Source organism: Syngnathoides biaculeatus, chromosome 2, assembly GCF_019802595.1.
Source record: "Syngnathoides biaculeatus isolate LvHL_M chromosome 2, ASM1980259v1, whole genome shotgun sequence".
NCBI lineage: Eukaryota > Metazoa > Chordata > Actinopteri > Syngnathiformes > Syngnathidae > Syngnathoides > Syngnathoides biaculeatus.
The window spans coordinates 11534356-11548352 of record NC_084641.1 but is presented as its reverse complement, the minus strand read 5'-3'; the positions used below and the strand labels follow the sequence as shown (position 1 = coordinate 11548352).

Here is a 13997-nt window from a genome sequence, read left to right as displayed (position 1 = left end):
AAATATTTGACTTGGATTAATAACAGTTGGGAAAACTGAATTAAGGAGAAATCTTTTGCATTCGCATTCTTGCATGTTAAGTCATAAAACTACCTTTAATATAGTTTTAAGGAGCACATTTTTACTCCAAACCTGAACAAAAGCTCTCACCATTACTGCTCTACTTTCACAACGGTGCAACAAGCCTGACAACATTGCCCTTTAAGTGCACTAAATAACGCCACTGTGAACACTGCTTGTCGAGAGCTATAAAACACATTTTCTATTTGTACTTTCCCTAGATGCTCCACCCTCTTTCGCGCTCTCTCACGCAGTTAAGAAAATACACAACTGAATATGAAAGGCTGTGTATGTGGCTGCTCTCTCTGACCAAAACCGTGTAAAATAGCTACTCAGTTGAAATATTCACAGAAAAAAAAAGATACCAAATTAAAAGCTTCACTGGAGTTTAGGACTGTCCTTGGACCAGGCATGAGGGTGCGACTGTTGCCCAAACAATGACTGTATTTCGACACATAGTAAATACTTTTGCCCTTTTGTTTGCTGTGCATTGTGGAAGTGGGCTTTGCAGTGTACCTTTTATTACACTTGTCACTCCCTAGCCTCAGCTTTCCCTGCACAAATAGAGGACCACTTCAGTGCCTTTCCCAAGCCTGGATAAATAGGAAGGACATTGGCTATGATGTACAGATTACAGACGGTGGCACTGAAAAAAATACAGGAAGCAGAACTGGAGGTAGCAGAAATGAAGATGTTCTCACTTGGTGTGAACAGGTTGGATAGGATTAGAAATGAGCTCATTAGAGGGACAGCCAAAGTTGGATGTTTTGGAGACCAGGTGAGAGAGAGCACACTTCGATGGTTTGGACATGTTCAGAGGCGAGAGCGTGAGCATATTGATAGAAGGGTGCTGATGATGGAGCTGCCAGGCAAAAAGGCGAGAGGAAGACCAAAGAGAAGGTTGATGGATGTTAAGAGGGAGGACATGAGGACAGTTGAGGTTAGAGAGGAAGATGCACCAGATAGGCTTAGATGGAAAAAGATGACACGCTGTGGCGACCCCTAACGGGACAAACCGAAAGAAAAAGAATAACATATAGCTATAATAATACATTAAAGAAACGAATAATTGAAAAGTGGAACGAAATATGTTACTATAATTTCTACATTATGAAACGCAAAATGGCATATACAGTACAACGCTCACACAGAATCGAGTTGGTCCTGTTTGAATTTATTTGCATACACTGCCCCCTTGTGCTGATTGACTCAAAAAAACAATCAAGAGCCTGTACTACGGTATGGAAAAGCCTTAACTGTATAATAGTATTAATACTACTACCACTAATAATAATAATAATAAAAAACGGGCAGTATCTTCTTGTGCTGCGCAAACCAGCTCATCGTGCGCCGTTTGTAACCTCGTAGTTTCTTGATTACTGGTACGTATATTACATTGTTAAACATGTCCAGGAAATCAAATTTACTCATTACAGTTGGGAAATACAGTAATGTATTAAGTTAGTGTGCCTTCTTGGTCGCATGACGACTTCGTACCCTCGGAATGTCGTAAAGCTAGGAAACTGCCCTTGAGACAAACTTTGTGATAGGTTAAATAACTATAAAATTACCGTTTGTCCTCGGAGGCACTGAACGTTGTAATTAATCCATAACAAAAAGACGTCTTTCCTTGAATACTCATGAAGACTGGGCACGATACTTTTTCATGTTTACACGTCTGCAAGTAAATGCTTTACTGAATTCTGAACGCTAGAGGGTAGGGTTTCTCACGATATGGCCCATGCGCTTTCACAAAGGCCTGGGACAACATTAAGGGACATCCATCCATTTTGTGAGCCGCTTATCCTCACAAGGGTCACGGGAGTGCTGGAGCCTAACCCAGCTATCATCGGGCAGGAGGTATGGTACACCCTGAATTGGTTGGCAGACAATCGCAGGGCACATACAGGCAGACAAATAGCAGTCTAAAGTGGGGGCGCGGACAGGGCAGTGGCCCGGAACATCCACCCACAGTGAGGCATCCAAAGCGGCTAAAAGTCCTGCGGGTGATCATCTGTAGGGTGCATCAACCGCAGCTGTACATCAATTCTACATCATTGACTTTTTTTTTTTGTTTGAAAAAAAAAACTTCTTTGGGGCCATCGCCTCATGGTGGGGTAGACTTGCTGGGCGGCAGGTCGTGGGTGGCTTTCAGTCTGGTGTGGCCTCCCAAGGTCAAATTTAGTTCACATGTAAAAGGAATAGTGGACTTAAAGGGGAAATCCAGTGCTATGCATGAACAGTGTATCCAATAGGTCATGTAATATGTACCCTTTTTTGACAATGTGATGTTAAATCCTTTCCGAATATTCAATATTAATTACAGCCACAGGTTCACATCTGTATGGAAGTAGTCCTCCGTCTTCCCGATCAACCGATACTGCTATTTCTTCATCAGATGAGGATAAATACGAGAAATCGGCGCTGGGCATAATTGGTGTCCCATATAATCGAGCCTTTGTTGTGGCACGGTACACATCACATCCGTGCATGTAGGTCATGTGACTCACGGAAATGGCAGCACCCCTGAAAATTCGGAATTGTCGAAAAAAATCTTCTCAAAACACTATTAAATGACAGCGGATTTAGCATCGCATTGTCAAAATAGAGTACATATTACATGACCTATTGGATGCACTGTTCATGCAAAACAGTGGATTTCCCCTTTAAGTCCATGGTGAAATTTAACCCAAGAGCTAAGTATTCCAAACTTTTTGTAAGTAGTGTATATGTAGGCCACAAATCTTGATAATTTAAATGATTAGTTTGCTGGGTTTCGAGAATGGAGCTGGCCGCATTTGACCCTCGGTCCTTACATTGCCCAATCCTGATGTCGACTCATGGTATTCCCATTTAAAGTTTTCGGAAATCATAAAATGTTCACCATTCATGCAATCCAACTAGACACACAAATATCGTCCAAGAACTAAAGACTGCAGGTACGTCGACACGTTTCTTCGATTTCCGCAACGCCATGTGGCTCACTCAAAAACGAGACGTCACAAACGGAACGCGTCGGCAAGCCCAAAAATGACCACTTGCAAGTTATGCAGGTCACGTGAAGGCAACTTGGTGCCGTGTTTCAAAATGGGTTAAATTGTTTTGCACTTCCAGGCCACCCACACCGTATCCACCTCCTCCGACTGTGGTGGAAACAAACTGAAGAGGCAGACGCGATCATCTCTAGAGGTATTCAAAATCTAAATAACTCACAAACATGTTATGCCTGGTTGTGCCCTATGTCAGTCCGTCTGTTGTGATTCAGCGAGCGTTTGTTCCTCACTTCCTGGTGGTGATTGAAGAGAATTGTGTTAGCTCAATAATCCTTCATGGCTCTTGTCATCAACCTTGCACCCCAAGACAGAGAAACCCGACGGAGGCAAGCCAGCCGCCCGCCATGGGGAGCGCGTTCTCCCGTCTCTGCGGCGGCAGACTGTTGTCGATCCTGTCGGCGAGGCCGAGCTCCGGGCGGCGAGCTGAAGAAAAGACGCGGGCACAGTGCCAAGACGACGACGACGACGACACCTTGGACGGGCTTGTGAGGAGCGAAGACATGGCCAGGTTTCCTTACGTTGAGTTCACCGGCAGAGACAGCATAACGTGCCCGACGTGCCAGGGAGGTGGACGCATTCCCTCAGGTTAGTCAGGCGGGGTGCTCCTCCTCCTCCTCCTCACTCCCAGCAAAACTTTGGACTGCAGGTGGCAGAAATCCCACTAAAGTATCTTGATACTTACACTGACGCGATAACACAACAAAAATCTCAACCAGATGAATTGTTTGGATAGTTCATAATAACCCGTGCAGAAAAGAAACATGTTCATTAGAGAACAGAGGTGTGTTGTGTCATTTGCGTGAAGTCAACAAATTTACAGTACACAACGAAGACAAAGGACTTGCCTTTGTCATTCCAAAACTTTTGGAGGGCACTGTACATTTTTTTAAAGTTTCTTTATTTCGTGTCAATTTTTAAAAGTACAACTGGGAAGGACAAATATACAATCCTCTCCAAATGTATTGGAACGGCAAGGTCAATGACTTTGTTTTTGTTGGATCCTGAAGACATTTGGATTTTACAGCAAAGGATCAATACGAGACAAAAGTTCAGAATTCCAGTTTTATTTTGGGGTGTTTACATTTGGAAACGTTAAATTCCAGATAGGGCATTTTTGTTTAAATTCATTCATTTTTAAATTGACAAAGTATTGGAACAGACATTAAATACACCTAAAGGGAATTACATTTATTGTTTGGTGTCAGTAAATCTTACTTGCAATAGTTGCACCAAGCCAATTGAGCTCACCGAAATGTAGCCAGGCCTTGACTTAAGCCTCTTTCAGTTCTTGCTTGTTTCTGGGGGATTCACCCTTCAGTCTCTTCTTCAGGAGGTATAACACATCCTCTATTGAGTGAATGTCTAGTGATTAACTTGTCCAATCAAAGACTTTACACTTTTTGTTCCCCTCGATGAAGTCCTTTATCGTGTATGTGCGGCAGTGTGTTTTTCTTCATTATGTCAGGAGGAAGCTTCTCCCAAGTAGTTTGGATGCATTTTTTTTTGGTAAATAACAGAATGGTTTTGTATACTTCAGAATTAATTTCATGTTACCATCATGGAGTACATCATCAACAAAGATGAGCAAGCCCCAGCCATGACATTACCTCCTCCATGCTTCACAGATGAGCTTGTGTGTTTTGGATCATAAGCAAAGTTTTTTTTCCATACTCAAGCCTTTCCATCACTTTTGTAGAAGTTAATCTTGGTCACCTGAGTCAATAAAACGTAGTTCCAAATCTTTTGTGGCTCATATCTGTGCTACTTTGCCAAATCCAATCTGGCCTTCCGATTCGTTTTTTTACATCTTGTGGTATGGCTTGTTGTACTTCATTGGGGTATTCACACAAAAACATTTACAGATTTTGGAACTTGATGTGTACACAAGGTGCACACTAAAAGGGGCCCTGTCTATTTATGAGAAAATGTAAGACCTTTAAGTGCACCTTATGGTTGTGAAAATATGAAACATTATAGGAAAAACCAAAACTTTAAGAGGAAGATCCATGAGTATGCGGGGCCGTGAACAGTGAAGCGCGAATGGGCAATGGCATACTGTACTCCAGCGATGCCAGTTTTGTGCTCTTATAACATAACTATGAGTTGATTGTTGTAGGCAAACCCTGCATCAGGAAGTTGCGTGACTTGAAATTTCTCCCCAATAGGGCAAGTCAATGAACTGGTTGCACTGATCCCGTATACCGACCAGAGGCTGCAGCCTCAAAGAACGTAAGTCTTTCATTCATATCGTACAATAGAGCAGGAACATGATTGTGAAGTATCCTAACAGAAAACTATAATTTTATTGTCCCAGCAAATTCTACGTGGTTCTGTCCACTGTGTTGTGTTTCCTTGCCTCTTTGCTGGTGGCCTTCTTCCTCTTCCCGCGATCAGTGATTGTGATGGATGATGGGATACGTACGGTGACTGTGTACTTCGATCCTCCCAGCTCCAAGGTCCAGATGACCTTGACGGTGTGTGCTCTCTTGAGCTGCAGCACAGTCTAATACTCACACACTTTTAATCATCAATTCACGTGAAGTCGTTGTGAATCTGTACACTGTGGAGTCAATACAAAAGTTGATTTTCCATAGCATGTCCCCTTTAAGATGTCGAGCCTCAGTCTTAAATAACCATTTTATACACTAGTACTAAAATCTATTAGATTTTTCCATCCATCCATCCAGGCGGCACAGTGGAGCACCTGGTAAAGCCTCGCCCTCACAGTTCTGAGGACCCAGGTTCGTTCCGGGCCTCGCATGTGTGGGGTTTGCATGTTCTCCCTGTGTGAGTTTTTTCCGGGCACTGCGGTTTCCTCCCACATCCCAAAAACATGCAACATTAATTGGAGACTCTAGGAGTGCGGCTGTTTGTCTCTATATGCCCTACGATTGGCTGGCAACCAGTTCAGGGTGTACCCCGCCACCTGCCTGTTGACAGTTGGGATAGGCTCCAACACTCCCCGTGACCCTCGTGAGGATAAGCGGCAAAGAAAACGGCAACTTTTTTCAGGATGTGTGAGGAAACTGGAGTGCCCGGAGAAAACCCATGCAGGCATGGGGAGAACATGCAAACTCTACACAGGCGGGGGCCGGATTGAACCCTTGACCTCAGAACTGTAAGCCCAATGCTTTCCAGCTGACCCACCGTGCCACCCTAGATTTGTCATTCTTCAAATGAATACACAAATATCCAACGAATCGACAACTTTGTCAATCTCTGAATCAGTTATCAGGAGCTAACGCTGATGACCCTCGCGCTATCTGTGATAACATTGCTCCTCTCCTTACAATTTGGTTAGTCCTGGGTAGAGAAGCGCAATGTGGTGGTGGTTAGTATGTAAATTAGCCCCATTGTTCACATCACAATTTGGCAAAGATCAGAACTGCTCACAGACATATTTTGGGAAATGCAGCTGTGAAAACATTTACTTGGTTGTGTCCATCTATTTAAATACAAATAATAAAAAGTCAATTTTCCAGGGCTCCCCCTACAGGTGAGAAGTGTAACTCCTCGGTACTCCCCGCTCTATCTTCCCTTCAGAGCACACTTAACTTCAGCAACCCCAACTTTTTCTCGGTGCTGGTGCAGAGTGTTAACTGTCAGGTCCTCTACATGAAGAAGGTCATCGGCACGCATCATCTGAACAATGTCACCACCATTTTACCACTTAGCAGGCTTCAGGTATTTCATCATTAGTGACATCGTCATCAGCATCTCGTGACTTGGAAACTCTTGTTTGCTTGAATTTCTCCTAATTGTTCTACAGGTAAATTACACAGTCAGCGTGGAGATTGGCAGTAGTGCGCCATACGTCTAGTAAGTGTCAAAGGGAGGGGAAATAAGTATTTTATATGCACAGAATATTTGTTGTTTTTACCCCCACCCCTCTCACACACACACACACACACACACAAGAAAAACCCTTGAAAATTTTCAAATGTATGGCTGTCAAAAGACTTGCTGGCTGGCCTCTCAAAGTGAAAATAATATAGAAAAATTACTTTGTACTGCCAGCTAGAGAGAGTACGATACAGACATGGCTACACATCTGAAGAATAGTTGCACACCAGACTCAATAATCTGCTTCAATTTGGATGATTTTTCACGACTAAATATATGCCTGTAAATATCAATTTTTTAATTGTTAATCTGTCTACCTGTGTTGCTCCACTGTTGGTGTTGAAACAGCTGTTGCTTGAAAGGTTACACCACCACAACACTGATGCTATTAAGTGAAGCTGAGTTGATATTTTACATACACAATGTTCAAATTATTCTCTTTTTATGTGTAGTTTAACAGTAGACTTAATATGTGAATGCCAGCAAACAATTGCAGTATCTGCAAAACTGCTGCTTGTTGTGAACTGACTTGAGTTTAGTTCACTGCCACAATACAGTTCAGCTATTTGTAGTTTTTGCTCACAATTCAAAGCAAAAAAAAAAAAAAATAATGATTTTATGGGTTTGTCGACATGTCTGCCTCTTGCCCCAAATGCACAAACCTGCAGACTGACAAGTGCAATTCGTCGGCTTGGTAATGAAATGCTGCTTCCAAGAGTTAAAATAGAAAAGATGCTTTCACTTGAGTTTTACTGGATTTAATTGTGTCCTTTTGTGTCTTTTCAGTGCCTTCTGCACCATGCGCAGCATCAAGGTTCACAACATTGTTGTTTTTATGCAGTACGTATCTCTTCTGCTGTATGGCTTCTTTATCCTCGCGGGGGGGGGGTTTGACCATTTATGTCACTGCAGTTTTTCCTCTTGCAGTTTGCCTCTATAATTTAGCAAAGCCCAAACCCGTTGTTCTGAAAATGTACTGGAGTTCTCTTCCAAGTCGGGGGTGTCACTTCAGTTGGTATTGCCTGGGACACAAAAGGGGGGAATTTCCTGTGTATTTGATGACCATTTCCGGTAGCCTTTTTTTACTTTTCTTTCCTGAACTAGGATCAAAGCAACAACAATGGCCTCCGTGGAACAGTTTCTGCTAGAATAAATGGACCGAGATGACTCGATGATACGTTCAGGCAGGTGGTATGTGGAACCAAGGAGTGCCTCATTTATCGCAGCATGTGATATAAGGGACCGATCACGAGAGATAATATGGAGCAGGGACATGTATGTGTCAGGTGCCGCATCGAGGCATGCGTCGATCATGTGGTGTTATGCAGGCGCTGTCGGCCATGCGAGTGTGGGTGTATAAAGAGGCCAGTTGTGCTGTGAACATTACCCCTTACCTTTTCAATACCTCAGCCTCAAAATGTCTGCGTGGAGGTCATAAAATGCCCTGTGACTATTGTTTTGCTCCTCTACCCAGAAAAAAATGTACTTTTCAAACTCTAGTTACGTTAAATTAACCCTGACATATCGTCTCCAGGCTGCACGGTGGAGCAGCTGGAAAAAGCGTTGGCCTCACAGTTCAGAGGTCCCGGGTTCAATCCCGGACCCGCCTGTGTGGAGTTTGCATGTTCTCCCCGCGCCTGCGTGGGCTTCCTCCGGGCACTATGGTTTCCTCCCACATTACAAAAAAAATATGCAAAATTAATTGGACACTCGAAATTGCCCTAAGGTGTGATGGTGAGTGCGGGTGTTTGTCTCTCTGTGCCCTGCAATTGGGTGGCAACCATTTGAGGGTGTACCCCGCCTCCTGCCCGTTGACAGCAGGGATAAGCTCCAGCACTCCCCGCGACCGTCTCCGACGTGTAGCGTGTAACCCATAACCCACTTTCACTTCCTAAAAACATAAGAGGGAACACACAAATATCAGAGTCTGACTTCTTGTTTGTTCTGATTACAACAAAAAAATGTGCTTGTATTTTGCGATCACGTTAGTATTGATAATTTAATTGAAAATGAAGCTGGACTGTACTGAGCAGGGCTTCACAGATGTACCTGTTTCCCATTTTGTTGTATCGACATCAATTTCTGGTTCAATGGTCATCATCATGTTTTTCCTCTCAAAAAAGCAGAACAAAGAAAACTAAATGCATGCTTTCTCAGAAAATGTGGGTCAAAGTACTAGTATCACAGATAGCATCCGTAGAGTAAAAATAATATTTGTGGCCAAGCCTCTTGGATGGACATCATCCAATGACAGCAGTGTTCTCTTCATGCTTGCAGCAGCTCTATCCTTATCCGTGGATGCACCTGTGTTTTCAGAACCTCAGTGAAAACCTCACACATGGTGCGAACATCCCAGAACAGCCTGGAAGCGTATCACTATGTCAACTGTGGCTCCAACACCACCTACCAACAGTGGCACAGCTTCTCAGCCCACAGGCACCACGAGTAACAACAGCAATGAAGAAGGATGGAGTGTTCATTCTACTGAACGATGGTCGAAGTTCACACTTAATCTGGTTCCGTGAACAAAGTGACTCTTAATCTGAGCAGTTTCCTGAAGAAGGTTAGCTGTTCAATGTTTATTTCTCGGTGTTTTTTTTTTGTTTGTTTTTGGGGTTTGGGGGGGGGTCACTTCTGGGTCCACAAAGTAATCACATTGCAGGTATAAAGTATGTCATTGCACAATTGCTGGGGTGTTTAGAAATGAACTCACTCTGTAGCAGCTTTAAAGCTTTTGTTATAGGATAAGTACTGCTGCAGTTTCAAGGGCAAACCTATTTGAAAAATGAGTTTTGTAAACGCTACATATTGTTACAAATGTTGCATCTGCTGAATTATTCAAGTACAGTGTACGAAGCCTAAAACATTTCTGTAGCTTTGTATTTTTCATCTTGTTCTTTGATGAGGATGAACTGAAGCTTCACTCCTGCTTCAAAACTGCATTTGAACAGGTTTGGATAGCGTCATAAACCAAATGTGTACAAAATTACTGGCCAATCAGACTGGGCAATATACTTCTGTTGTGAGCAGCATTTTCCCTCATCCCGCTAGTGTTTTACTTAAATCCTGTGTGGGTTATAAGGATCTCTTTCTAGATTAATGGATGTACACATTGTTTTTGAAGGGTGTGCTATTTGTACAATGATGCTTTCTCTGATGCATTTTAGACGTTTTAAAAATAATTACTTAATGGTATGTGTTCCAAGGCTAAAGAAGCGTCAACAAAAAATGTAAATTCTGTTAATTTTCTTTCTTACCTTTTTTCCATGTCCCCATTACCCACCACACCTAAAAAGAACTGTTGACTCACAAGCATGTAAGGTACCAACCACATCATCACTTTATTCTATTTTCTGGATACAAAATAGCAGAATATCCTTTTCCAACAAAACATTTTTTCCTTTTGTTATATTTCATACACAGTCCTATAGTTGCATCTGAAAATATATTACTACATAATATAGAGATCAACATGGGGAAATAATACAAAGATCACAATATATTATTGCTGTAATAAACGTAATGTCTTGTTTCTGAAAGAAAACACTAAAATAAATGCATAGTAGAGCTACAAAGAGTAGTTACGTACAAAAATATAGTTGGAAAAGGCTTATTAATTTATAAAAGAGTGCTTCATCTTTGGTTAACATTTTTGCCCACCATGTGACAAGGTCGTTCACTACAAGAATAGTACAATAACACTGGACGTCCATCAAATCTCCTTTTCCCGCTTCACTTGCGTCACCTTAGTTAAGAGCGGCTGTAACGACACTTAGTTGCTTAATACTGTCCTTTCAGACTGCCTCGGACGCGCACGGTTAAAAAGTTAACGTTCTAGTTACACGCAGCAGTCTCATTCTTGTTCTCATTTACGGCGTATGAGTGGATGGAATGAAACTAGATTGTCAATTATCACGCGAGTTACTGTACATGCGTGACACTAAACTGTATCAGGTCTTTGGTCCTATAGTTTGTGATGCTACAAATCTTCGAGATGGCCTCTGCATGATGTCTGGTTCCACACAGCTGGTTAAGTCGGATTTTCAATTTGGGGCCAAATGCAATCATGAAAAAAAAAATCAAACTATTGTATATTCGTGCTGTACTGTACTTTCCAGTTCCAGAGCTTATTCAGTAAAAATAGTCAACGCAGTTTTGTTCAAATTATAATAACTAGTTGTAGTTATTTACATATATCGCTGTCCAATAACTTGCATGTACTGTATACTTAAAAAAAAAAAAAGATCCTTTAATAACCAATAAGTGTGCTGAAATATCCATAATTCTTTCCCAAAACTGTTTTGTTTGTCCAACATTAATCACGTCCTGACCCACTTCATCATCTCTGGATTTTGACGGAATGCTGAGTATGAATTTTGTATTGTCCGATCTTGATGTGATCCTTTGAAGCCAGCCTTCATCACAGCAGGTAATTAGGACTGCTTTTGTGGTAGGTAATATGTTGTTCAAATAGATCTTTAGCTTTTTTATGCCAGCTTTATTATTTGAGTATTTTCGGCCTCAATGTTTTTGGCTTTTTGAAACTTCTCTGAAGTTTGATTGTTTTTTTTTTTTTTTTTTTTTTTTTTTTTTTTTACAATTGCAAGGTAAACCAGATGAAATGCTCTCGCAATACGCAGGTTCCTCAGCCCCAAGGAGCTGAAATACAAACAGTTCATTTTGGTGTACAAGTGCCACATGGCCTCCAGTCCGATGAGCTCCTTAACAAGAGCATCTTAACACAAACGTTAGGTCCAAAAAACAACAAAAAACTCCTCTCTACCGGCGTTGCGACAACATGACCTTGTTGATGAAGTTGACGATGGCCAAGGCAGGTTGTTCGGGGTCCAGTTCAGCAAACAGGTGGCAAACGTTCTCCGCCAAGCTGCCTGCCTTCTTGGCTACAAAACCGAAAACTCTGAGGGAAGAGGACGATGAACAGCAAAATGAGAAGAAACATTGTGAAAGGGAAGTCGGTCAGGACTTGGTTAACTTGTCACATCAATAACGGGGAAAGGTCTCCAAAATCTTTTCAGCTCAGCGACCCAAATTACATATGTGGCTCTTCCCAAGGACTCAAATGTATTTACATACAGTATAATACATCCACAGACAACAATAACATAGTGACCAATTTGTAAATATATCTAATGGTGTAAAAGTGGTGTCTCAAATATTATTTTTACACAAAAATACTGGTTCAGATTTTTGGGAAGAACTAGGTTGGCCTACAAGTGCCTCGGGATTCCCCCAGAAGACCTGGACAGGAGACGACAGTCTACGTTGCTATAAGCAGAAGACAATAGAGGTATGTGTAGTTGTAGTTTATGTACAAAATAATTGTCTACATATACAGCTGAACCAACACATTTCCATGCACTGTGCAAATGTTTACAAAATAATTGTCCACATATACAGCTGAACCCAGATGTTTCCATACATTGTGCAAAAACACTTTCTATTTTGTCTCATTTGTCTGAAGTCAAATCAGACAAAACCTCGTTTCAGGTCAATAAGGATCACCAAAATTACTTAATTTTGTGAAATGCCACAAAAATGAGAGAGAGAATTTCCTATGGAATTTGATCCTGGCCAGGTTTCCAGCAGAGTACTGTCAGAAGCTTGTGGAGGGTTATCTAAAACGTTTGGCCTAATTTATGCAGTTCAAAGGAAATGTTCCTCAAGTCTAAGAAAATGTATGTAAACATTTGAACTAAAAAAAATAATTTGAAATTCTCCAACATTTTATCTCTTCCTCTATTGTGTAACAATTTTGGTAATCTTGAATAACCTGAAATATGAGGTTTAGTCTGATTTGACTTCAGACAGTGAGACAGAAAAGTTTTTGCACAGTGCGTGTAAACATCTGGCTTCAACTGTGTGTGCATGTGTTTATAGTGTGTGTGTGTGTGTGTGTGTGTGTGTGTGTGTGTGTGTGTGTGTGTGTGTGTGTGTGTGTGTTGACAGTCACCTCTTGAATGAAAAGGTAATTAATTCCCGCTCTCTATATGTTCCGCATGTATATTAAAGACTGACAAAATCCTAGCATCCCATTATATTGCAAGCACTCATGTTGCTGGTTGTTGCACTGTACCTCATGTACTGATATAAAGAAAACAACAAACATGAAACAATATTTAGACTTGATCAATAAAATAGCTGAAATGCACTATATGGACAAAAATAAGGAGACCTACATTTCGATCAACAAGATTACCACGATGTGTCACGCGTAGCTGTTATGAGGATGTTGTTTGTTTAAATATACGGATATTCATCCGTGGGAAAACAGATTATTTGATTTTGATAAAATGTGCCAGAACTTTACATATACAGTACGTCATCTCTAAGCCTATAAAATAGCAATGATCAAGCTGCTGCTTCTGAGAACACCAGAGATGTATGACTTCAATATACATCTTCTACTCCCAATTCCTACTTTCCTACTTAAAAGGGCTTTGACACCATCTGTGGCCTGTTAGGGCATTACAGAAAGAACAGGAAAAAGTCATGAATCAAGGAACCGCAAAAATAGGAGGGAGAATCACCTTATTTAACATTTTTATTTTAGCGCGTGGCCCAGTACTTTTGTCCGTATACTTGTAGTCAGTAGTTTTTATTTCTAATGAAGCAAACATGCATTGTCACACCAGTCACTAAAGAAACAACAGAGCACTTACTTAAGAGTGGTGTTGTCTGAGTTAGTCCACCTATTCAAAGAGAAAGAAAGAGAGCAGGCTCAGGCAGCTGCAGCCAGCATGCTCAACCACGCACACGTTCATGCAGAAAAGCCCGAATCAATCCGACATTATACACACAACCATGCCAGTCTCGCAGCAATAGATGCAGCCAAGTGATCCAGGGTGCAATCTGCGGATTTTCAGTTAGTTTCACTTGCAACTGAAGCTACACCATAACAAGCTTGGACTGGCTCACCTTCTGTCCTTGGGGTCAAGGCTGCTGAAAGTTACGCTGTTCACTGGGTAATGTCTGCGGAAGAAAACCCTAGACCAAGACAGAACACAGAAGGCGACACGAGGG

At 41.7% G+C, this 13997-nt stretch overlaps 2 protein-coding genes across 6 annotated transcripts in view; one reads left to right on the top strand and one right to left on the bottom strand.

Annotated features, from left to right (window-relative positions):
- The first annotated feature begins 1255 nt into the window (after nucleotides 1–1255).
- LOC133507923 (transmembrane protein 106C-like) lies at nucleotides 1256–11547 on the top strand. 2 transcript variants are annotated; one of them, XM_061833513.1, is made up of 9 exons: nucleotides 1256–2999; nucleotides 3175–3249; nucleotides 3421–3698; nucleotides 5279–5342; nucleotides 5428–5587; nucleotides 6657–6797; nucleotides 6883–6932; nucleotides 7743–7770; nucleotides 9273–11547. In XM_061833513.1, the coding sequence occupies exons 3-9, from the start codon at nucleotides 3458–3460 to the stop codon at nucleotides 9495–9497; spliced, it is 909 nt and encodes a 302-aa protein (XP_061689497.1). In that variant the 5' UTR covers nucleotides 1256–2999; nucleotides 3175–3249; nucleotides 3421–3457; the 3' UTR covers nucleotides 9498–11547. The 2 variants fall into 2 exon arrangements, with proteins under 2 accessions (XP_061689497.1, XP_061689504.1); XM_061833520.1 differs by lacking the exon at nucleotides 1256–2999 and having other exon boundaries at nucleotides 3014–3249; nucleotides 7743–7796.
- tns2a (tensin 2a) overlaps nucleotides 11517–13997 on the bottom strand; it is a 55766-nt gene continuing 53285 nt past the window's right edge. For 3 of the 4 annotated variants that reach the window (XM_061833431.1, XM_061833424.1, XM_061833446.1), the window contains 3 exons: nucleotides 13893–13961; nucleotides 13637–13666; nucleotides 11517–11874 (listed from right to left, as the gene is read on the bottom strand). In XM_061833431.1, the coding sequence (XP_061689415.1) occupies nucleotides 11736–11874; nucleotides 13637–13666; nucleotides 13893–13961 (238 nt within the window). In that variant the 3' untranslated portion in view covers nucleotides 11517–11735. The remainder of the gene's footprint in view (nucleotides 11875–13636; nucleotides 13667–13892; nucleotides 13962–13997) is intronic. The other variant, XM_061833441.1, reaches the window with a different exon arrangement.

Excerpts from the sequence above, each read along its gene's own strand:
- LOC133507923 (XM_061833513.1), top strand. The coding sequence starts at position 3,458 with ATGGGGAGCGCGTTCTCCCGTCTCTGCGGCGGCAGACTGTTGTCGATC. Across the intron at positions 3,699-5,278 it reads AGGTGGACGCATTCCCTCAG|GGCAAGTCAATGAACTGGTT; the intron begins GTTAGTCAGGCG and ends TCTCCCCAATAG. Across the intron at positions 5,343-5,427 it reads AGGCTGCAGCCTCAAAGAAC|CAAATTCTACGTGGTTCTGT; the intron begins GTAAGTCTTTCA and ends TTATTGTCCCAG.